General features: G+C 44.2%; 1 protein-coding gene across 1 annotated transcript; it reads left to right on the top strand.

Moving 5' to 3' along the window:
• Nucleotides 1–2,447: 2,447 nt before the first annotated feature.
• On the top strand, nt 2,448–23,982 carry LOC311150482 (olfactomedin-like protein 2B; the record flags this gene model as incomplete). The annotated part of the gene is made up of 9 exons (XM_084187980.1): nt 2,448–2,560; nt 2,743–2,977; nt 20,109–20,375; nt 20,653–20,760; nt 20,872–21,048; nt 21,530–21,725; nt 21,970–22,470; nt 22,658–22,834; nt 23,008–23,982. 9 exons carry the CDS (start codon nt 2,448–2,450, stop codon nt 23,604–23,606), a joined length of 2,373 nt encoding a protein of 790 aa, XP_084044106.1. The 3' UTR covers nt 23,607–23,982.
• Nucleotides 23,983–23,984: the final 2 nt, after the last annotated feature.

Below are 23,984 nucleotides of genomic sequence, written 5' to 3' on the forward strand. Positions count from 1 at the left end.
GTGTGAATCATTCTAAGTTTGGTTTGAATAAAATTCAACGAAAAACAAGCAATCTGTTAGTTTTTTCCAACAACAACAATAAATGAATGTAAAATGTAATGATATCATAAAATCGCCAGGATAAAAAAAGACAATGCATTGTTGTTGAACCAGCCTTCATTATAGTAGGCCTAGGGTAAGGGTAGCCTACAGAGGGATTTGGGTTTAAAAAATGGGAAATGGGAAACAAGCAATTGTTACAGGAAAATAACTTCAAAATTATGAGGTTTACCGGTATTCACCGAGGTTCTCATCTCTCATTTCATGATGGGCATGGACACACGTAGCCTACATCATGGAGGCGGTTTTACCAACCTGACTGATGTCCTGCTCAGTTTGAGAGGGAGAGCGCGAAGATGAGTAGGAAGACCAGAGGTAAGCTGCTATAATTGATTATAATAAAAAACATGTTTAGTTGCCCATAATGAAGCTATTTATCAGAGTTATTGACCTCACAATAAGCGATATTCGAGTAATTTACATAACTTACATTACTATGAAGCAGCAGCCACGGAGATGGACAGTGCATGGGTGCTGAAAGTTGGCTAATTCGAGAAGTCCTAATTCATTTAAACAGTCATTTTAATATGACTTTAGGCTACTAACAACAAGAGGGCTTTGTGTTGGAGCCTATTTCTTCCTATTCAAGAAATAAGAGGTAGGCCTACCTGTTTGACAGACAAAATTATAGTCTACTATCTATAGATTTTGTCAACCAATTCCGTCAGTCATCATGCACTCCTTAAATATCTTAGTGTCAGTGAGTGAAGGGCTTGGTGTGTTAAGTTAAAACTAGGGCTCGAATTGAGGGGTATGTGAGGGTATTGTGGCTTTTGTTAAAGAAAATGGCTAAAAGCATAGGCCTACCCCTTGTTAGCTTAAGATTTAGAAGAAGAAAAAATGGGCCTGATTACATAAAGCGATCTATAACATTATTTTCTATGCTAGAAACAAGCTGTAAAATGCCGGGGAAAGACGTGACTGCGATGCATATGTGTGATTTTATCACTATCAATTGACGTTCAACAATTCAACAGGCTATATTAAACAACAAACTAACTCTAAATCCGTCAGGAGCAAGTCAGGTGGCCTAGGAAGGAACAAAAATGAATTATTTAGGCTATATTATTATTTCAAGAAATTGTGAAGCATTTGTGACATGCTACAGGTTGGCAGGAGCGCTCAGCATTTCAACTGTTCGAAGGTGTGCCGCAAGGTTATGCTGCCGAGCACAGGTTATTCAGCTCTCGTCTTCTGTATTGGGTGACTTTACCGAAAGGAGAGTTTTGCTTCTGGTAAGAATTAGAAGCTGCTTTTTCTTCCCTTTATCTCCTGTGGTAGATATCATTACACGTCTAGCTGCTGAGACTTGGCTAGCTTAGCTGCAAGGTAACCCGTCTAGCTCGACACAAGGCTAGCTACCCTATCGACGTTTTTCTACCTGGAAGGGTAGAATTACTAGCTCACTCTCTTGTTTAACTCAACCCACTACCGTGCTGGGTTAACTAGACCAACCGTCCTAGCTTCACTGCTTATCGGTCAAGAACCACGCTTTAGTTTGTCACAAGACCAACATAGCGCTAGCTTCCTTTGGCTACATTTGGGCTAACTAGCTAGGCTACTAGCCCACGAGGCGAACACTGGCTATGTTCACATTGTTAAAGGATTAGCTTCTCCAGCTAGCACTGTGCAAACTATCTAGACTACTAGCAAACGCTAGTTACGTTTCACTTTGTTCTCAGATTAGCTGTTATTTGGAGCCATGGAGTCTGATAGCTCAGCCCTAGGGGTACCGAGCAAGGCTCCAGTCCCAGCACATCCATGTCCATGCAGGTCAACCATATCAGGAAAGGACACGTCTGCCTGGGTCTCGAACACGCGGAAGCAGCATTCAACGACCCCCAGTCATGCATCCATTGTAGGGATTTTGCTGCTAAAACCCTCCGTCGGAGAGTGCACAGAGCAGCCCAACGTGGTTTGTCTCACACACTGCCTTCGAGTGGGGAGACTACCTCACAGACCAAGCCCTCATGGGTCGACAACATGGATGGCTATCCCAAGGATCTTCACCTACTTTTCCAGGGCTTGGCCCCAGAGGAGGGGGAAGGGGACCTTGTCTCAGCAGAGGAGGAAGAGGACAAGGAGGCGCAAGTGGGGCATCGATGGCGGATTACAGATATTTGCTTATTGATGTCTTCAAACGGGCAGCGACCATACTCAGCATTGAGTGGCCCGAACCCATGGGGGGTGGCAGTGCAGACAGGAACTGGTACGACAGAAGGAAACTCCCCTCTCTCCCCGTCCCAGGCATGCAACTCCTCCCAGCTATCCCAGCTTGCATGGTGGAAGCCAAATGCAATTGCGACAAACCCTTGACCGGCAAAGTCCACACCAGACTTTTTGCAAGCATGAATGTCAAGGACATGGAGGAGCTGGGCCTCGGCAAGCCACCGGTGGTCGAGCCGTCACTGGCCAACCACCTCAACCCCAGTGCCGTCACTAACAGGCACTTCTCTCCCTGGTAAGACAGACCACTTCTCCACGTCCATCTACCAAAAGGTCTGTGTCTGCTGCACATTCTGTACAGGTGTTGAAAGTTATGTCCCTACTGCTGGCATACCAGGCCAATTTCATGCTAGAGATGCATAATAATTGAAAGAAGGAAAGGAAAGCCTTCAACTTCTGCCTGCCGCGTAGACCCAGGAATTGTGGCTACCCGGCCTACCCCTCCACTAACCAAGGCTTCGTGGCAGGAAGAGGCCAATTCACTGGCATCAAGGCTTTCCACGGGAAGCCCCCAGCAACACAGTGGGCATTAACCCCACAGTTCAGAACCCCAAAGAGGGTCCGACAGTGGGGAAACGGTCCTGCGCTGCAGCTGCATCAAAGTCCCGCCCATTTGATTCCCCTACAGGGAGAAGGGGCGCCCGACCTAGGGGTACGCCCCCTGCAGCGGAGAGGGGCAGCCAACAGTTCACCCCGTGTTCTGGCCTGTCATCTCTCAGGTGGAGCACAGACAATGGGGGAGAGGCACATCTCTGCTCCTAGAACACTTCCCTTTGTGCAGCGACCCATACTCATGTGTTCGCTCTCAAGGAAAACAGAGGGAATCCACTCTGAGTTCCCTCCGTGCCATGGCTCTCCCCCTGGCTCTAGTTCAATCAGCCACAGCAGAAAGACTAATTGTCAGCCCCCACCAAGCATTGTCCCCATGTTCCAGTGAATGCAGATAGTCCGGGTAGCCATTTGATTAGCTGTTCAGGAGTCTTATGGCTTGGGGGTAGAAGCTGTTAAGAAGCCTTTTGGACCTAGACTTGGTGCTCCGGTACCGCTTGCCGTGCGGTAGCAGAGGGAACAGTATATGACTAGAGTGGCTGGGGTCTTTGACCATTTTTAGGGCCTTCCTCTGACACCGAATGGTATAGAGGTCCTGGATGGCAGGAAGCTTGGCCCCAGTGATGTACTGGGCCGTATGCATTACCCTCTGTAGTGCCTTGCGGTCGGAGGCCAAGCAGTTGCCACACCAGGCAGTGATGTAACCAGTCAGGATGCTCTCGATGGTACAGCTGTAGAACCTTTTGAGGATCTGAGGATCCATGCCAAATCTTTTCAGTCTCCTGAGGGGGAATAGGCTTTGTCGTGCCCTCTTCACGACTGTCTTGGTGTGTTTAGACCATGATAGTTTGTTGGTGATGTGGACACCAAGGAACTTGAAGCTCTCAACCTGCTCCACTACAGCCCCATCGATGAGAATGGGGGCGTGCTCGGTCCATCTTTTCCTGTAGTCCACAATAATCTCCTTTGTCTTGATCACGTTGGGGGAGAGGTTGTTATCCTGGCACCACACGGCCAGGTCTCTGACCTCCTCCCTATAGGCTGTCTCATTCTGGCAGGAATGAGAATGAAGTTCTACAGTCAAGTTTGGGACAGGACAGGACAGGATCAACAGTCTACAGGAACGGGCAGTACAGGAATAGTTATAAACAGAGTTTTTTGGGAGGAAATATGTCATGTGTGGAGCATTTCATAAAAACAACAACTTTGTAGGCTAGGCCTAATATAGTTTACGTTGACTCACTCTCGTGCTTCGTTCCAGTAGTACATGGCTTGTAAAATAATGCTGCGGTTTAATCAGAGGCTACCAACTGGAGAGCGGGAAAAGCGGCCTGAAGCGGCATAGCTGCTCTACACACTTTACCGTCAAGCCCAATTGTTCGCGTATTTAACTAATCCCGTGCCATCTGAGGTGAAGAGTGAAATAAAAATAGATTGATTAATGCAGTACTGCCGCTCATGTTGTAAATGTTCATGTGTTGTAAATGTTTATATGTGCGCAGTGCTCAGCTGTAGGCTAGAGATCTGTCCTCATCCTTCAGCCTTAATCGATATACGTTTAGGTAATTTAGAATACGCTCTTATCCAGAGCGATTTAGGCCTACAGACAGTGCATTTAACTAAAATAGATAAGACAACCACATACAGTGGGGAAAAAAAGTATTTAGTCAACCACCAATTGTGCAAGTTCTCCCACTTAAAAAGATGAGAGAGGCCTGTAATTTTCATCATAGGTACACGTCAACTATGACAGACAAAATGAGAAAAAAAAATCCAGAAAATCACATTGTAGGATTATTTATGAATTTATTTGCAAATTATGGTGGAAAATAAGTATTTGGTCAATAACAAAAGTTTCTCAATACTTTGTTATATACCCTTTGTTGGCAATGACACAGGTCAAACATTTTCTGTAAGTCTTCACAAGGTTTTCACACACTGTTGCTGGCCCAATTTTGGCCCATTCCTCCATGCAGATCTCCTCTAGAGCAGTGATGTTTTGGGGCTGTCGCTGGGCAACACGGACTTTCAACTCCCTCCAAAGATTTTCTATGGGGTTGAGATCTGGAGACTGGCTAGGCCACTCCAGGACCTTGAAATGCTTCTTACGAAGCCACTCCTTCGTTGCCCGGGCGGTGTGTTTGGGATCATTGTCATGCTGAAAGACCCAGCCACGTTTCATCTTCAATGCCCTTGCTGATGGAAGGAGGTTTTCACTTAAAAATTCACGATATATGGCCCCATTCATTCTTTCCTTTACACGGATCAGTCGTCCTGGTCCCTTTGCAGAAAAACAGCCCCAAAGCATGATGTTTACACCCCCATACTTCACAGTAGGTATGGTGTTCTTTGGATGCAACTCAGCATTCTTTGTCCTCCAAACACGACGAGTTGAGTTTTTACCAAAAAGTTCTATTTTGGTTTCATCTGACCATATGACATTCTCCCAATCCTCTTCTGGATCATCCAAATGCACTCTAGCACACTTCAGACGGGCCTGGACATGTACTGGCTTAAGCAGGGGGACACGTCTGGCGCAGCAGGATTTGAGTCCCTGGCGGCGTAGTGTGTTACTGATGGTAGGCTTTGTTACTTTGGTCCCAGCTCTCTGCAGGTCATTCACTAGGTCCCCCCGTGTGGTTCTGGGATTTTTGCTCACCGTTCTTGTGATCATTTTGACCCCACGGGGTGAGATCTTGCGTGGAGCCTCAGATCGAGGGAGATTATCAGTGGTCTTGTATGTCTTCCATTTCCTAATAATTGCTCCCACAGTTGATTTCTTCAAACCAAGCTGCTTACCTATTGCAGATTCAGTCTTCCCAGCCTGTTGCAGGTCTACAATTTTGTTTCTGGTGTCCTTTGACAGCTCTTTGGTCTTGGCCATAGTGGAGTTTGGAGTGTGACTGTTTGAGGTTGTGGACAGGTGTCTTTTATACTGATAACAAGTTCAAACAGGTGCCATTAATACAGGTAACGAGTGGAGGACAGAGGAGCCTCTTAAAGAAGAAGTTACAGGTCTGTGAGAGCCAGAAATCTTGCTTGTTTGTAGGTGACCAAATACTTATTTTCCACCATAATTTGCAAATAAATTCATAAAAAATCCTACAATGTGATTTTCTGGATTTTGTTTTCTAAATTTGTCTGTCATAGTTGACGTGTACCTATGATGAAAATTACAGGCCTCTCTCATCTTTTTAAGTGGGAGAACTTGCACAATTGGTGGCTGACTAAATACTTTTCCCCACTGTATCACAGTTGCATATTATATACATTATTTTCAATACTTCTTAAACAAACACAATAGCCTATATTTCTGCTGCAAAAATGAGCACGGGACGAGAGTGATTTTATCGAGAACGGGCAGGAAAGTTCCAGGGTTATAGAACTGCTGCAGATCAGGACAGTACAGGGGGGGAAATTACAGGACAAGATGGGAAAGGAATGAATGTTCACTCCCGTGTCAACCTTTAGTACAGACTGCAGTTCGCTCTGAGACTACCTGTTTTCAATTGAATTTTGGAATCAGTAGCGACTGGCGACTAGGCACGCATGCTAGAGCAGGAAATCTCCTCTCTATTAAGCAAAGGGCCTATCAGGCAATACCAGCGGAAGAGAGCCACCTCGGTTTCTACTCCCGGTACATCCTGCTTCCCCGAAAAGGGGGAGGGGTTCGCCCCATTCTGGACCTACGTGTCCTCGACAGCTATCTGAAGAAGTTCATGTTCCGTATGCTTACGTTCAACGTGCTGTCTCACTCTATTCAGCGAGGCGACAGGTTCACCTCAGTCGATCTGCAGGATTCTTATTTTCACATAAGCATCCTGCCAGCACTAAGGAGGTTTCTAAGGTTTGCTTTTCAAGGCACAGCCTACGAATACCTCGCTGTTCCATTCGTTCAAGACGTGCCTGTGAGTGTTGGGGTTGATGGCGTCCACCATCTCATTAGTACCTCTCGGCCTACTGAGGATGAGAGACTTCCAGCGTTGGGGTGTCTGTGTACACAACGTCACCTCAAACCCCCTCATCCTGGAGGACCTGCCTGCCGGTGGTTTGTTGTTCCACATCAGTGGAGAGTCCGGAGTCTGCCCTCCAGCCCAACATTCCACGTGAGATCTCTCCGATGTCTTCTCTGCCTCCAATGCTAAGTGTTTCCCTCCTCACAGGCCCTGGGACTGCGCCGTTGACCTGCTAGAGGGACAACATCCCCCGAAGAGTCACATTTACTCCCTCTCCATAGCGGAGACTGAGGCCATGGAGAAGTATGTGGCGGAGACCCTGAAACAGGGGTTCATCAGACACTCTATCTGTCCTGCCTCTGCCAGCTTCTTCTTTGTGGCCAAAAAAGACGGAGGACTGAGACAGTGCATTGACTACCGGGGGCTGAACGCAGTCACCACCAAGTACCGGTAACCCCTCCCTCTGGTTCCGTCGGCCATCGAGCAGCTGCGAGGGGCCCGGTACTTTACCAAGATGGACCTGAGGAGTGCCTACAACCTGATCCGAATCCGGGAAGGAGACGAGTGGAAGACGGCATTCAGCACTACCTCAGGCCACTATGAATACTGCGACATGACCCCCAGGACCCCTGCCAGGTTATGTCCCCCCCCACTTCTAAAACCAAAGTTGCGCCCATGGCTCCTTGATCAGAACGGACAATATGACTGTTGTGGCATACATCAACCGCCAGGGTGGCACTCACTCCCTGCGCTTACACAGACTATCTGTCAGGATTATTCAGTGGAGCAGAGCACACCTACTGTCACTACAGTGAGGGAAAAAGTATTTGATCCGCTGCTGATTTTGTATGTTTACCCACTGACAAAGACATGATCAGTCTATAGTTTTAATGGTAGGTTTATTTGAACAGTGAGAGACAGAATAACAACAAAAAAATCCAGAAAAACGCATGTCAAAAATGTTATAAATTGATTTGCATTTTAATGAGGGAAATAAATATTTGACCCGTCTGCAAAACATGACTTAGTACTTGGTGTCAAAACCCTTGTTGGCAATCACAGAGGTCAGACGTTTCTTGTAGTTGGCCACCAGGTTTGCACACATCTCAGGAGGGATTTTGTCCCCCTCCTCTTTGCAGATCTTCTCCTAGTCGTTAAGATTTCGAGGCTGACGTTTGGCATCTCAAACCTTCAGCTCCCTCCACAGATTTTCTATGGGATTAAGGTCTGGAAACTGGCTAGGCCACTCCAGGATCTTAATGTGCTTCTTCTTGAGCCACTCCTTTGTTGCCTTGGCCGTGTGTTTTGGGTCATTGTCATGCTGGAATACCCATCCACAACCCATTTTCAATGCCCTGGCTGAGGGAAGGAGGTTCTCACCCAAGATTTGATGGTACATGGCCCTGTCCATCGTCCCTTTGATGCAGTGAAGTTGTCCTGTCCCCTTAGCAGAAAAACACCCCCAAAGCATAATGTTTCCACCTCCATGTTTGACGGTGGCGATGGGGTTCTTGGGGTCATAGGCAGCATTCCTCCTCCTCCAAACACGGCGAGTTGAGTTCATGCCAAAGAGCTCGATTCTGGTCTCATCTGACCACAACACTTTCACCCAGTTCTCCTCTGAATCATTCAGATGTTAATTGGCAAACTTCAGACGGGCCTGTATATGTGCTTTCTTGAGCAGGGGGACCTTGCAGGCGCTGCAGGATTTCAGTCCTTCACGGCGTAGTGTGTTACCAATTGTTTTCTTGGTGACTATGGTCCCAGCTGCCTTGAGATCATTGACAAGATCCTCCCGTGTAGTTCTGAGCTGATTCCTAACCGTTCTCATGATTATTGCAACTTCACGAGGTGAGATCTTACATGGAGCCCCAGGCCGAGGGAGATTGACAGGTCTTTTGTGTTTCTTCCATTTGCGAATAATCGCACCAACTGTTGTCACCTTCTCACCAAGCTGCTTGGCGATGGTCTTGTAGCCCATTCCAGCCTTGTGTAGGTCTACAATCTTGTCCCTGACATCCTTGGAGAGCTCTTTGGTCTTGGCCATGGTGGAGAGTTTGGAATCTGATTGATTGATTGCTTCTGTGGACAGGTGTCTTTTATACAGGTAACAAGCTGAGATCAGGAGCACTCCCTTTAAGAGTGTGCTCCTAATCTCAGCTCGTTACCTGTATAAAAGACACCTGGGAGCCAGAAATCTTTCTGATTGAGAGGGGGTCAAATACTTATTTCCCTCATTAAAATGCAAATCAATTTATAACATTTTTGACATGCGTTTTTCTGGATTTTGTTGTTGTTATTCTGTCTCTCACTGTTCAAATAAACCTACCATTAAAATTATAGACTGATCATTTCTTTGTCAGTGGGCAAACGTACAAAATCAGCAGGGGATCAAATACTTTTTTCCCTCACTGTGCGTGCGAGTCATGTCCCAGGTGCACTGAACGTAGGAGCGGAGTTATTGTCCAGAGGGAATCCCCATCAACGGGATTGGAGACTCCATCCCCAAATGATGAAACAGATCTGGGAGAGATACGGTCAAGCATCTGTAGATCTCTTCACATCTCAAGAAAACATGCACTGCCCGTTGTTCTTTGTGCTAGCAGGAGACGCACCACTGGGGGTGGATGCACTGGCACACCCTTGACCGAGGGTGTTGCTTTACGCTTTTCCTCCTCTCAGCCTCATACTCCCCACTCTAGCCAGCTTGAGGGAAGAAGGTTTATCCCTCATCTTGGTAGCCCCTCAATGGCCCCTCGATGGCAAGGCAAGCTCTGGAGAGTGGAGATCATTATCCTGCTGTACGACGAGCCTCGGCAACTCCCGTAACCAAGTGAACAGAGAGATTTTCCACCCCCACCCGGACCCATGGTCCTGTGGGCCTGGCCATTGAGAGGTAATGTGGATGCAACAGGCCTGCCTCTCGGAGTCATTGAGACTATCTAGAGTGCTAGGGATTCTTCTACATGCTCACTGTATGGAAACAAGTGGTGCGTTTTTGAGAAGTGGTGTGACCAAAAACAGATCATTCCTTACCAGTGCTCTGTATCCAAGGTTTAATGCTTTCTGCAGGACCTTTTGGACAGAGGGAAGGCTTTCTCCACTGTTAAGGTTTATCTAGCCGTTTTCTCTGCCTTTCATATAGGCTTCGACAAAAAAACAGTGAGAAAACACCCATTGTTACAGTGGGGGAAAAAAGTATTTAGTCAGCCACCAATTGTGCAAGTTCTCCCACTTAAAAAGATGAGAGAGGCCTGTAATTTTCATCATAGGTACACGTCAACTATGACAGACAAAATGAGAAAACATTTTCCAGAAAATCACATTGTAGGATTTTTTATGAATTTATTTGCACATTATGGTGGAAAATAAGTATTTGGTCAATAACAAAAGTTTCTCAATACTTTGTTATATACCCTTGTTGGCAATGACACAGGTCAAACGTTTTCTGTAAGTCTTCACAAGGTTTTCACACACTGTTGCTGGTATTTTGGCCCATTTCTCCATGCAGATCTCCTCTAGAGCAGTGATGTTTTGGGGCTGTCGCTGGGCAACACAGACTTTCAACTCCCTCCAAAGATTTTCTATGGGGTTGAGATCTGGAGACTGGCTAGGCCACTCCAGGACCTTGAAATGCTTCTTACGAAGCCACTCCTTCGTTGCCCGGGCGGTGTGTTTGGGATCATTGTCATGCTGAAAGACCCAGCCACGTTTCATCTTCAATGCCCTTGCTGATGGAAGGAGGTTTTCACTCAAAATCTGACGATACATGGCCCCATTCATTCTTTCCTTTACACGGATCAGTCGTCCTGGTCCCTTTGCAGAAAAACAGCCCCAAAGCATGATGTTTCCACCCCCATGCTTCACAGTAGGTATGGTGTTCTTTGGATGCAACTCAGCATTCTTTGTCCTCCAAACACGACGAGTTGAGTTTTTACCAAAAAGTAATATTTTGGTTTCATCTGACCATATGACATTTTCCCAATCCTCTTCTGGATCATCCAAATGCACTCTAGCAAACTTCAGACGGGCCTGGACATGTACTGGCTTAAGCAGGGGGACACGTCTGGCACTGCAGGATTTGAGTCCCTGGCGGCGTAGTGTGTTACTGATGGTAGGCTGTGTTACTTTGGTCCCAGCTCTCTGCAGGTCATTCACTAGGTCCCCCCGTGTGGTTCTGGGATTTTTGCTCACCGTTCTTGTGATCATTTTGACCCCACGGGGTGAGATCTTGTGTGGAGCCCCAGATCGAGGGAGATTATCAGTGGTCTTGTATGTCTTCCATTTCCTAATAATTGCTCCGACAGTTGATTTCTTCAAACCAAGCTGCTTACCTATTGCAGATTCAGTCTTCCCAGCCTGGTGCAGGTCTACAATTTTGTTTCTGGTGTCCTTTGACAGCTCTTTGGTCTTGGCCATAGTGGAGTTTGGAGTGTGACTGTTTGAGGTTGTGGACAGGTGTCTTTTATACTGATAACAAGTATAAACAGGTGCCATTAATACAGGTAACGAGTGGAGGACAGAGGAGCCTCTTAAAGAAGAAGTTACAGGTCTGTGAGAGCCAGAAATCTTGCTTGTTTGTAGGTGACCAAATACTTATTTTCCACCATAATTTGCAAATAAATTCATTAAAAATCCTACAATGTGATTTTCTGGAAAAAAAATTCTCTATTTGTTTGTCATAGTTGACGTGTAACTATGACGAAAATTACAGGCCTCTCTCATCTTTTTAAGTGGGAGAACTTGCACAATTGGTGGCTGACTAAATACTTTTTTCCCCCACTGTATGTCGGTTCATGAACGCGGCGCGTCGCTTACGTCTAGTTCCCAAGCGTTTAGTTCTGTCAAGGAATTTGTCTATTTTCCTTGAGGCTATTTCACAGCAGCCTTTTGAGCCACTGGAAAGCAGGGAGATGAAATATGTCTCCTTTAACACCGCTTTACTGCTCACCCTTACATCCGCAAAGCAAGTGAGGGAGCTACATGCAGTGTCAGTTCACCATTCGTGCCTATAGTTTGACCGGGGCATTTCCAAGGTTACCTTGTTGCCCAACCCCGCCTTTATGCATAAAGTCAGCGGCAATTACAATTGTCTCGCCTTGGAGCTTGTGGTGTGCCACCCGCCGCCTTTCGCTTCTACTGACGAGGAGCGACTCCATCATTTGTGTCCAGTACACGCATTGCGCATATTCTTGGATAGGACGAGAGCTTTGCGCAAGCGCAACCAACTCTTTGTGTCCTGGACGCCTCCCTGCGAGGGGTGGCCCCTCTCTCGTCAACGGTTCTCACATTGTATTGTGGAAGCTCTTATATTGGCTTATAATAGCAAGGGTTACAGCCTCCGGAAGGCCTGAGGGCTTACTCCACCAGAGGTATGGCTACGTCTTGGGCACTGTTCAAGGGCATCTCCTTACAGGAGATTTGCGATGCGGCTTGTTGGGCATCCCCTCATACTTATATGAGGTTCTATCGGTTAGATGTCACTGCTCCTTCTTTGGTGCATACTGTCCTCAGTGTCGGGGCCTCTGAGGGTTGATACGTGAGACCACCTGGCTTCGGAGAGCATGTGCGATACGGGAGTTGGCCATATCCCACAGTGAGATATAGAAACAAATAATTGAAAGGGAACGTAAGGTTACTTGCATAACCCCGGTTCTCTGATATTATGAGTGAGATATCTCACCACATTTCTCTACTCGCAAGAGTGTGAGGACGTTTAGCATGCTCGAGAATGACCAGAGGGCGGGTGACAGACGTGTATGATTGGTTCTTCGAGCTACTTAGAGATTCTGGTGAATCCTATAGTGAAATATCTCACTTATAATATCAGAGAGCTGGGGTTACGCAAGTAACCTTAAGTTTCCTCGAGAGCATATCCTCTTTGTCCTGGTCTTTTCAAGAAAAGAATGTCTCACAAATCCTATAAACCCATACACAATGTTTCTGGCAATGAGTGAACAATGCATAGGATATACTGTACAAGACCAACGTGTCTAATGCCAGTAAAAAGTGGTTTGAGTTCCACAGCGAAGGCAAAATATAATTCTTCCCATGCTGTGAGAAAGCATGTTTGAAATAATACGCCGTAAAAGTTTATTTTGTTTCATATAGGTCATACTGTTTATATTATTTTATTGATAACACAAACCTAAACTCACATTCATTCTCTCAGCTCTAGAAGAATGTTGCTTTTGTCTTCCTCAGGAAACATGGTTACGGACTTTGATTGAATAGAACCCCAACAACTGTTCCACTTAAAGCCGAAAATCTATGAAAACGGTATATTCTACTAAATAGTCTTATGGAAATCAAACCCAGCCCCAACAACTGGAAATAAAGCCTGCAGCTATGTTTCACTTGGTTTTCTGGCCAAATCTCTCCATGTTTCCATCAATGTGTATAAGCTGTTCCATATGGAGCGATGTAAGAAGAGGGAGTTGAGAAGACAAGGGGGACTTATTTGTATGTTTTGTATTAGTTCTTGTTATCATTGTATGTGAATTATTTCATACTCCCCCAAAGGTCTTACATAGAGGCCAATGTAATATTTATGGAGGGCTTTGATGAGGTATCTTTAAGGAACAGATTGCAGGAGATTTCCCCTTTAGGTAATCTGCTGAATATCTTTCCCATGGTTGCACCATCCCATCTGAACAACCAGACAATAGTATACCACCTAGGATAATGCAAGCTTGTTCTTGTGTTACCGTAAATATAGAGGTTTGACTGGAGAGGCATGTTCAGACGTTTCACCCAAAAAAACTTTCCTGTCAGAATCCCTCTTTTAGGAATTCACTATATGTGTGGTTCACTGAACACATCATATGGAATACCATGCAGAAAACTGAACTTAAAAGTAATCTATAATGTTCAAAGTTGTTGGGGGAGGAATTTTAAAACAGCCCTAGAACAAATCTGTGGACAAGTGTTTGGCTGACTATTATTAGATACCACAAACTCTCCAATCTGTGTCTGTTATCAGATTCAAAATCTCAATAAATCTTCCCATAACTTATGACTTTTTTATTACTTCTAAAAGGAAAGAAGTAAATCAATAAGACGTTATACCCAATAAACAACTCTAACCTCCTACACTCATTTCCTACTTTTCTTCAAAGTTCCCCAACCCCAATGATAAAATAAAATAGTATCCCTCAGATCAGTATCTACACTCCCTGGCACATATTGTTACAGGTACCTTTGAAACAAAAAGGATCTGTGATTTCACTCACACACAGGTACCCATTAACCTCTACGGGATCGGTGTCACGTATACGGGTCCTTAAGAGGTTAAAGAGGACCTCTAGCGGCTGTGGCAAAGCAACAAGGCAACCTTCCGAGCTGCCACCTACTGCTGGAGGGCCCTGTACCTAGACAATAGACTGTTGTTCTAACAGCGTTGAATGAGGGGTGCCAAGCTAAACGGATCTGCACCTCTCACACTTACATAAACACTGACATATGCACATTCCATAGCACAGGGAATTATCAATCAAGTATTACTCAACCACAAGAACTATCCTTCAAATCAAATCAAAGTTTATTGGTTGCGTACACAGATTTGCAGATGTTATCACAGGTGCAGCGAAATGCTTGTGTTTCTAGCTCCAACAGTGCAATAATACCTAGCAATAAAAAAATGAAAAAACAATACACACATAATCCAGAACAATTATGAAATTAAGAAATATCAGAACGAGCAATGTCAGAGACCGGAATATAAATATATATATATACACATACATATAAAGGTGTGTAAAGAAAGTCAGTATATGAATAGAAAAGATGTGTACAAGGCCTCCCGAGTGGCACAGAGGTCTAAGGCACTGCACTTGGCTCATCGCGCTCTAGAGACTCCTTGTGAAAACACCTGCAGGCTGACTTTGGTCATCATTTGAATGGTGTTTCCTCTGACACATTGGTGCAGCTGGCTTCCGGGTTAAGCAAGCGGGTGTTAAGAAGCGCGGCTTGGCGGGTCATGTTTCGGAGGACGCATGACTCGACCTTCGCCTCTCCCGAGCCCGTTTGAGAGTTGCAGCGATGAGAAGATCGTGATCACGAAATTGGGGAGAAAAAGGGGGTACAAATTACAATAGAACAACATTAAAAGAATGTGTGTACAGCAGTAGTTATATAGGATGAGCTATCCGTAGAATATAGTATATACAGTTGAAGTCGGAATTTAACATACACCTTAGCCAAATACATTTAAACTCAGTTTTTCACAATTCCTGACATTTAATCCTAGTAAAAATTCCCTGTCTTAGGTCAGTTAGGATCACCACTTTATATTAAGAATGTGAAATGTCAGAATAATAGTAGAGAGAATGATTTATTTCAACTTTTATTTCTTTCATCACATTCCCAGTTGGTCAGAAGTTTACATACACTCAATTAGTATTTGGTAGCATTGCCTTTAAATTGTTTAACTTGGGTCAAATGTTTCGGGTAGCCTTCCACAAGCTTCCCACAATAAGTTGGGTGAAATTTGGCCCATTCCTCCTGACAGAGCTGATGTAACCGAGTCAGGTTTGTAGGCCTCCTTGCTCACACATGCTTTTTCAGTTCTGCCCACAAATTTCTATAAGATTGAGGTCAGGGCTTTGTGATGGCCACTCCAATACCTTGACTTTGTTGTCCTTAAGCCATTTTGCCACAACTTTGGAAGTATGCTTGGGGTCATTGTCCATTTGGAAGACCCATTTGCAACCGATGTTTAACTTCCTGACTGATGTCTTGAGACATTGCTTCAATATATCCACATAATTTTCCTTCCTCATGATGCCATCTATTTTGTGAAGTGCACCAGTCCCTCCTGCAGCAAAGCACCCCCACAGCATGATGCTGCCACCCCCGTGCTTCACGGTTAGGATGGTGTTCTTCGGCTTGCAACAACCTCCTTTTTCCTCTAAACATAACGATGGTCATTATGGCCAAACAGTTCTATTTTTGTTTCATCAGACCAGAGGACATTTCTCCAAAAATTACAATCTTTGGCCCATGTGCAGTTGCAAACCGTAGTCTGGCTTTTTTATGGCGGTTTTGGAGTAGTGGCTTCTTCCTTGCTGAGCGGCCTTTCAGGTTATGTTGATATAGGACTCGTTTTTATTGTGGATATAGATACTTTTGTACATGTTTCCTTTATAAGGTCCTTTGCTGTTGTTCTGGGATTGATTTGCACTTTTTGCACACAAAGTATGTTCATTTCTAGGAGACAGAACGCTTCTCCTTCCTGAGCGGTATGACGGCTGTGTGGTCCAATGGTGTTTATACTTGCGTACTATTGTTCGTACCGATGAACGTGGTACCTTCAGGCGTTTGGAAATTGCTCCCAAGGATGAAGTCTTGGCTGATTGCTTTTCATTTTCCCATGATGTCAAGCAAAGTGGCACTGAGTTTGAAGGTAGGCCTTCAAATACATCCACAGGTACACCTCCAATTGACTAAAATGATGTCAATTAGCCTATCAGAAGCTTCTAAAGCCATGACATCATTTTCTGGAATTTTCCAAGCTGTTTAAAGGCACAGTCAACTTAGTGTATGTAAACTTCTGACCCACTAGAATTGTGATACAGTGAATTATAAGTGAAATAATCTGTCTGTAAACAATCGTTGGAAAAAGTACTTGTGTCATGCACAAAGTAGCTGTCCTAACCGACTTGCCAAAACTATAGTTTGTTAACAAGACATTTTGGGGTGATTGAAAAATGAGTTTTAATGACTCCAACCTAAGTGTATGTAAACTTCCGACTTCAACTGTACATACATATAAAGTGGGTAAAACGGTATGTAAACATTATTAAATTGACCAGTGTTCAATGACTAGAATACAGTATATATACTTTTTAACCAAAGCGTCAAATCGTTACAGCTCTGAAGTTCACAAGCAATGTCATTCAATAAAAAATGTATTGGCTAGATATTTCAACTCTGTATGGCAAGCGTGACTGTCTGACTGAAAACGTTTGAGGCTGCTTTGAGCCACAGCTCTATCTAGCTACGTTACCAATCTAATCATGTCATCACATCATTGTTTCTGCGAGACAGCGTGGTATCGAGAATCATCACGATCAAATGAAAAATCATGTAGTGTGTGACCCCTGTCTGTGCCACTACGTTGGCAAGACAAAAAACTACAGGAAAGACGATTGTTTAATGTGAGAGGCTCAGTGATGTTAGAGTTAGGAGTTAGGTTAAAGGGTTAAGGTTAGGGCTAGGGTTAGGGGAAGGGTTAGCTAACATGCTAAGTAATTGCAAAGTAGCTAAAAAAGTTCTAAGTAGTTGTAAAGTTGCTAATTAGCTAAAGTTGTCCGTGATGAGATTCAAACACACAAACTTTGGGTTGCTAGACGTTTGCATTATATTTTGGTTTTTGCGTTAAGTAACCTTCTGTCTAATGTAACCATACCAAACGTAACATACCATATTAATTTGAGTGTCCCGGATTTTTGTTTACTACTATATGTTACGTCTAGTCTATGAGACTAGGCTATTCTATTTTTAAGATACACTTTTAGAACTAGAACACAGAATAAAGTGTCTTAGTTGGAGCCAAGGTGAGATTAAATGACATGACAATACATTACTGTTTCTGGCCCCCTGACATTATATGATTTGAGAAACAAGAGTTCATTAACCCAAAACAAGAGAATCAAAATTATGTTGCAAGTAAATCATACAATATTGGCATTCGTGTCCCTACTTCTGGAGTACAATACTGTGCATGAGAAAAGTTAGCTTAAAGGCCTCCTAGTGGTCTGTAATGATTGCAAGACCTTTGGCCTGGGTATCAAGACCATTATACCGGGTGGGGGTGGGAGAGGGGGCACATTATTATGAAATACACCCTGTATTATGGCTGTTCACTAAAGAATAATACTCACTTATCTTAATTCCCACACTGCTGGAATGGTGGGAGAATAATTTCCATCAAATAAAACGATGCCGACAGAAATAATCCTCTAGATGGCGCTATCGGGTAAGGTCCGCCATCGGGTAAGGTATGGCCTCACACATTTTCACTATATTTTTACCACAACAATGCAAAAATACGTCAGATATGAGCTTTTATGATTTTAAATCAAAATCGAATCAAATTGTATACGTCACATGCTTCATAAACAACAGGTGTAGACTAACAGTGAAATACTTACTTCCCAACAATGCAGAGAGAAAAATATAAAAATAATTTACAAATAATAACAGAATAAATACACAATAAGGAATGATAACTAGGCTATACCGAGTCAATGTGCAGGGGTATGAGGACATTTAGGTAGATATGTACATATAGGTTGGGCGGCAGGTAGCCTAGCGGTTAAGAGCGTTGGGCCAGTAACTGAAAGGTCACAGGTTTGAATCTGCAAGCCAGCTAGGTTAAAATGATGATGTGTACTTAACCCAAACTGCTACTGTAAATCTCTCTAGAATAGAGTCTGCTAAATGACAAAAATGTAGGGGTAAAGTGACTAGGCAGCAGCGTATGTGATGAGTTAGTCTGCAGTCAGTAAAATAATATCGCCTACTAGCCAGGAATTTAATTGAATTCACAAACATTTCCCAAGAGGCATTTAGGCTACAATTTAGATGGGAGTATAAAATTAAGAAGAAAGAACATCCCTTGTAACATTATTGTTTCACATCCAATCTGTGGGACAGACTCCACCCTGTATCCAATATGGTCAAGTCCTTCCCACCTATCCATAATCAACCATAAGAATTTTCACTTGTCTGTTCATTCACCTCCAACTGGGATCATACCTATCACTTACAGCGAAGGCAACACAATGATTTTCACCTGAGAGGATTCCAAATTAATTTCGGATTAATTTCCATTGAGAGATCACTGACATTTTCTTTAATCATGGCCATTTTCTTATAAAATGTGGATATTTCAAACTACTTGATTTCTTTTAGAATTCGCTGCAGATAGTTTCAAAGGCATAGATTTTTGATTGACAACTTATCAATTAGGCACCTGGTAATTTAGGAGATGATGTCTAGGTTGCAGCAATTGCTCCTGTTGTGGTGCGCCATTGCTCTTACTTGGGCACCAGTCGCATCCAGCGATGTGATGGAGAACTCTTTGACAGATGTCCATGATGGAATTAAAGAGCAACTAGAACAGACCGACAGACCACTTCTGGATGATGAAATGGACAACCAGGAGAACGTTTTAACTCAGGTATTTACGACCTTGCTCTGGATTTGTTCGGATTGATTAGATAGGCTAGTTTTACACATAGCCTACCTATCCAAAGCCAGGTAAGGCAGTTCATGAGAACAGGGGTGAGGAAGAAAAATGACATTTTCCCAAGCATTATAATACCGTTTGAGTATAGAATATTAATAATTGATACTTGATAGTCTATGAATACTGGCCTGGGAAAAGTTTAACTATTATGTTGCGCACTTATCATGCGTAATTACACATGCACTCAGCGCATTGCCATTTTAGTCAGTATTGGCGTTTTGCAATGAACCATAAAGCATCTGCAAAGCGATAAGTTGAAGGTGGTTGTTTTGCCCAGCAAACCAGAATTGGTTCTGTGAACGTTCCCAGAGCATTCATTAGGTTGCCCCAAAAGTTATAACACAAAAACGGTCCAGTTGTGCTGATGATTATACAATGTTTGTATTAAACATTTGCCTGATGTTGCAAGAACATTCCCAGAACCCATTTTGTTATTACATTACCTGGAAACCTAATAAGAACCTTAGGGGAATGTTCTGTGGTGGTTGTGACAGATGTTGTGCACAACATTTTAGCGAACATTAGGAGAACATTCCAAAGATATTTCATTTAAAACATTTTCTGGGAAGGAAGAAAAAACATTTTGTTATCAAAAACATAATTTGAATGTTTTTGAGATGTTATCATCCTAGATAAAGCCCTTACTTTATGGGAATGTTAGCGAATGTCCTGGGAATGGTCCCGGTCTGCTTGGTAGTTACTTTGTAAGTGGTTAAAACAACAGTATTTGTTCGACATTAGTCGATTTTTAGTCATTAAACCATTTTCAATGTGCAGTGTGCATAGAGTATTTGGTATCTGAGAGATGAGATGGTAGTTTTCCCTATGTAGAGTTAAATGTATGCATTCTCATTAATATGCTGTGTTGATCCATATAAGTAATCAATTTAAATAGTTCCTTATATCCTATAAGTAATTGCACCAATGCATGTGTCTGTCAATGCCTTGTGACTGTGTGAATTGTGTAATGCTGTGCTCCTCATTGGTGGACTACCCATGCTCTACCCATCTCTTCTCCGTTGTAGCTGCTGGGTGATTATGACAAAGTGAAAACGCTGTCGGAAGGCTCTGACTGTCGCTGTAAATGTGTTGTCAGACCCCTGAGCAGAAGTGCCTGCAGGCGGATAGAGGAGGGTGCCGCAAAGGCTGAAGACTTTTACACAGTGGAGACTGTGACATCAGGGCCCAACTGTAAAAAGTGTACATGTATAGCCCCGCCTTCTGCTCTGAATCCCTGCGAGGGAGATTACAGGTTCAAGAAGCTGCAGGAAGCCGGGAAAGATGACATCAAGGTAATACACAAGCACCTGCCACTCTCTGAGGGGAAACAACATGACACTGGTTCCCTCTTAAAACAACCCCCATCTGTGTATTATCTTTGTCAAACAAGGAGTTACCCCATGTCCCTTTCCAATGGAATATTTCCTCATACTGTATTTGATCTGATGGAAATGTCCACATCATAAGCGGTTATTGAATACAGCATACATGACAGTAAGACTTTACAACTAAAATAACAGGGAAAAATGTACTGTGATGATTCTGACTACTGTGATCTTTCTTTTACAGCTCTCAACAATAATGGAGTTACTGGAGGGAGCGTTTTACGGGATGGATCTGTTAAAGTTACACTCAGTTACAACTAAACTCCTCAACAGGGTTGACAATATAGAAAAGGTTTGTATACTGACACTCATACGCATTTCACAGTCATAGCTTATATACCTTAAAGTCTGTGTTTGTGGTACTGGCTTCTCACCCTTTTGCGTTGCCTCTGTGGGTGTCCAGACCTTTTCTCCTAACCACACGGAGAAGGACAAAGTGAGTGTGAGGAGTCGCTCTAGCGAGGAGAATGAGAGAGAGAAGGAGAGAAGAGCACAGCAGAGGATGGAAAAGAGAAAACGTCTAACTGAGCTGGAGCCATCCCTGCAGAAGGATACGGCCGCAGCCTATGCTAACACAGAGGTAACGCGCACGCACACACACACACACTATGCTAACACAGAGGTAACCAAGGCTGTCAGCCACTCTAGACTTAAGAGTGGAAACGATGGCAAGGCATTAAGGTAGCCAGTAGCCTGGCAGCGTCTTTAATACAGTGTGGCAAGTTCCAAAGTAGTCTGGTTTCTTGACTACAACAGTTTCCAGACAGCCCAGAAAACAATTTGACCTCAGAGTATTTGACAATAAAATGATTGTCTTACTTTGAACCTCGACTGCATTAATTTTCACAAAACCAATGCGATCAAAAGCATAACATTTGGTTCTGTAGCCTAGTATTACAATTTAGAATCAGAAACAGAAACCTTTACTGCCATCCAACAAACAAATGGTTGCTAAGAATTTATTGTGTAGTTAAAGTTCAACTTGTATAGTACAGTTGTCTCACTAAAAGCTTTACGATAACATGTGTGATTTGGTCCTTTGTGATTGGATCCTCCTATAGAAAAAGTATGAGGAGCGCTACGTGGGGGCCAAGGGCCAGGGGGCCACCAGGCCCATGCTGAAGAGGAGCCAGCCGGAGGACAGGGAGGAGCCCCAGTGGCCCCTGAAAGGCAAGGTGGGGCCCAACGGCATGGTCATCAGAGGGGTGACCTTCTACAAGGCCAACACAGTGGACGATGGAGGCGCTGAGGAGCTCAGTAAGTCCATTAATATACTGGACATACTAGAATAACTAACATAGCAGTAGTCCATCCAGTTCAGAACATACAGCAAATCTTCCCATTGATTTTAGTGTTGAAGGCTTCTTTTGGGGGGTCTCTACATTGGGGCTGTGCCTATAGACATGTTTTGTTTTGTGTTTTTAATAGGACATTGGAGAGGCTTCTTGAGTACATTGGTGTAGATGCTTCTTAACCCTTTGTGCTGCTCATTCACCACCAGCAGCAGAGGAAGCCCTGAGCGGTGATGGTTCCATGGACCTGCTCATCGATGACCAGCTCCTGAGACCCACCCAGCCCAGACCTGTGGCAGGCCCCCCGACACCTGCATCCCAAGACAGGAAGGGGAACCCAGACGACCAGGCCACTCATGCCCCCAAAACAGCCCCTAGTCCCCAAAGGAATCCCACTACATCTGCCCCTGGAGCTAACGGGACACCATCAACCACTGTGTCCATCCCGACCACCATTCAAACCACAACTACGACTGCAACAACCACCACTGCCACAACGGTTGCGCCCACCACAACCACCACTCAACCAGCGACCACTAGAAAACCTGAAACCTTGTCTGTTTTGACCACGTCTCCAACCACTGCACTGCGACATGTCAACAGCACCACAGCCCCACCCAGCAAGGTGACTAGTGCGCCCAGACCCAAGCATCACATCAGCTGGACAGAGGGCCACTCAGAGGTTCCCTCGGCGATCCCTAAAGTCCCTGGTAAAAAAATATATTTGGTCGATTTGATTTTCCAAAGTTACATTTTAATTTGATGCTGAAATATCGCCTTATGGTGTGTTATACACCATATTGATATTTTCAGGGGGAAAAGAGTGTTATTTGTTCGATCTTTAAATACTTGAAGAAAGTACAGATGTTGTCTTTATCTCTGTATGTTTACTTACAGGCATGTGCAAAGACACTCTGGCCACCATCTCTGACCCAGTGACCCATAATACCTACGGCCGGAAGGAAGGGGCCTGGATGAAGGACCCGAAGGGCAACGGAAATGTAATCTATGTCACCAACTACTACTATGGCAACAACCTACTGGAATTCCGCGACATGGACACCTTCAAACAAGGTATTCTCACAATTGACTAGTCCCAAAACCGAGTAGCTGTTTTTGTTCTGGGTGCCAAGATTACAAGACAAACATGGCAATAGATTAATGTAATGGTGGAATTTGATTTGTGCAATGTGCGTTGCTCAGTATTTAGAATACTCTTATTTCTGCATTGTCTTGTTTCCTGTCAGGACGCTTCACCAATTCCTACAAGCTGCCGTACAACTGGATCGGCACGGGCCACGTCGTATACAATGGAGCCTTCTACTACAACCGGGCCTTCTCCCGTGACATCATCAAGTTTGACCTGCGTCTGCGCTACGTTGCGGCCTGGACAACGCTGCACGATGCAGTGTTCGAGGAGGAGGACACCTCATGGAGGTGGCGAGGACACTCGGACATCGACTTTGGGGTGGACGAGAGCGGACTGTGGTTGGTGTACCCTGCGCTGGACGAGGAGGGCTTCCACCAGGAAGTAATCATGCTAAACCGTGTGAACCCGGCTGACCTCAGCCTCCAGAGTACGTTCAGAACAGGCCTGAGGAGACACTTCTACGGAAACTCCTTTGTCATCTGTGGCGTCCTGTACGCGGTGGACAACTATGAGCGTATCCACGCCAATATATCCTACGCCTTTGACACACATACACACACCCAGATGATCCCCAGATTACCGTTCACGAACAACTACACGTACACGACGCAAATCGACTACAACCCCAAGGACAAAAAGCTGTACACATGGGACAACGGTCACCAGGTGACCTACGATGTTATATTTGCATATTAAAACCTGTGGAGTAGTGATATAATAAAAAGGGACCAGCACTTTTTTGTATAAAAGTAAAAATAAAATAAAAATGTATGTCTTAGTGGCTTGTAGAGCAGTCTACAGGGCCATCATGTTTTGTACTGTATAATCCCATTTTTGTTGCTCTGTCTTTTATTGCTAAAAATGTCCATGTTGTCCCAGCGCATGTTGTTGTATTTTATATAATGGTCACAGTCTTTAACTGCCCAAAAATGCAGCAGGCAACATCATTCAGCGAAGCAAGACAAGGTATTTTCTTACTGCTTGTTAGAAGTTTAAAGTATATGTTGTATATACTGTAATTTAAAATACAACTTTTAATAAAATATGCATTCAAACATGAATGCTGACACACAA

Source organism: Coregonus lavaretus (genome assembly GCF_964263955.1).
Source record: "Coregonus lavaretus genome assembly, chromosome: 23".
In the NCBI taxonomy this organism is placed as follows: Eukaryota; Metazoa; Chordata; class Actinopteri; order Salmoniformes; family Salmonidae; genus Coregonus; species Coregonus lavaretus.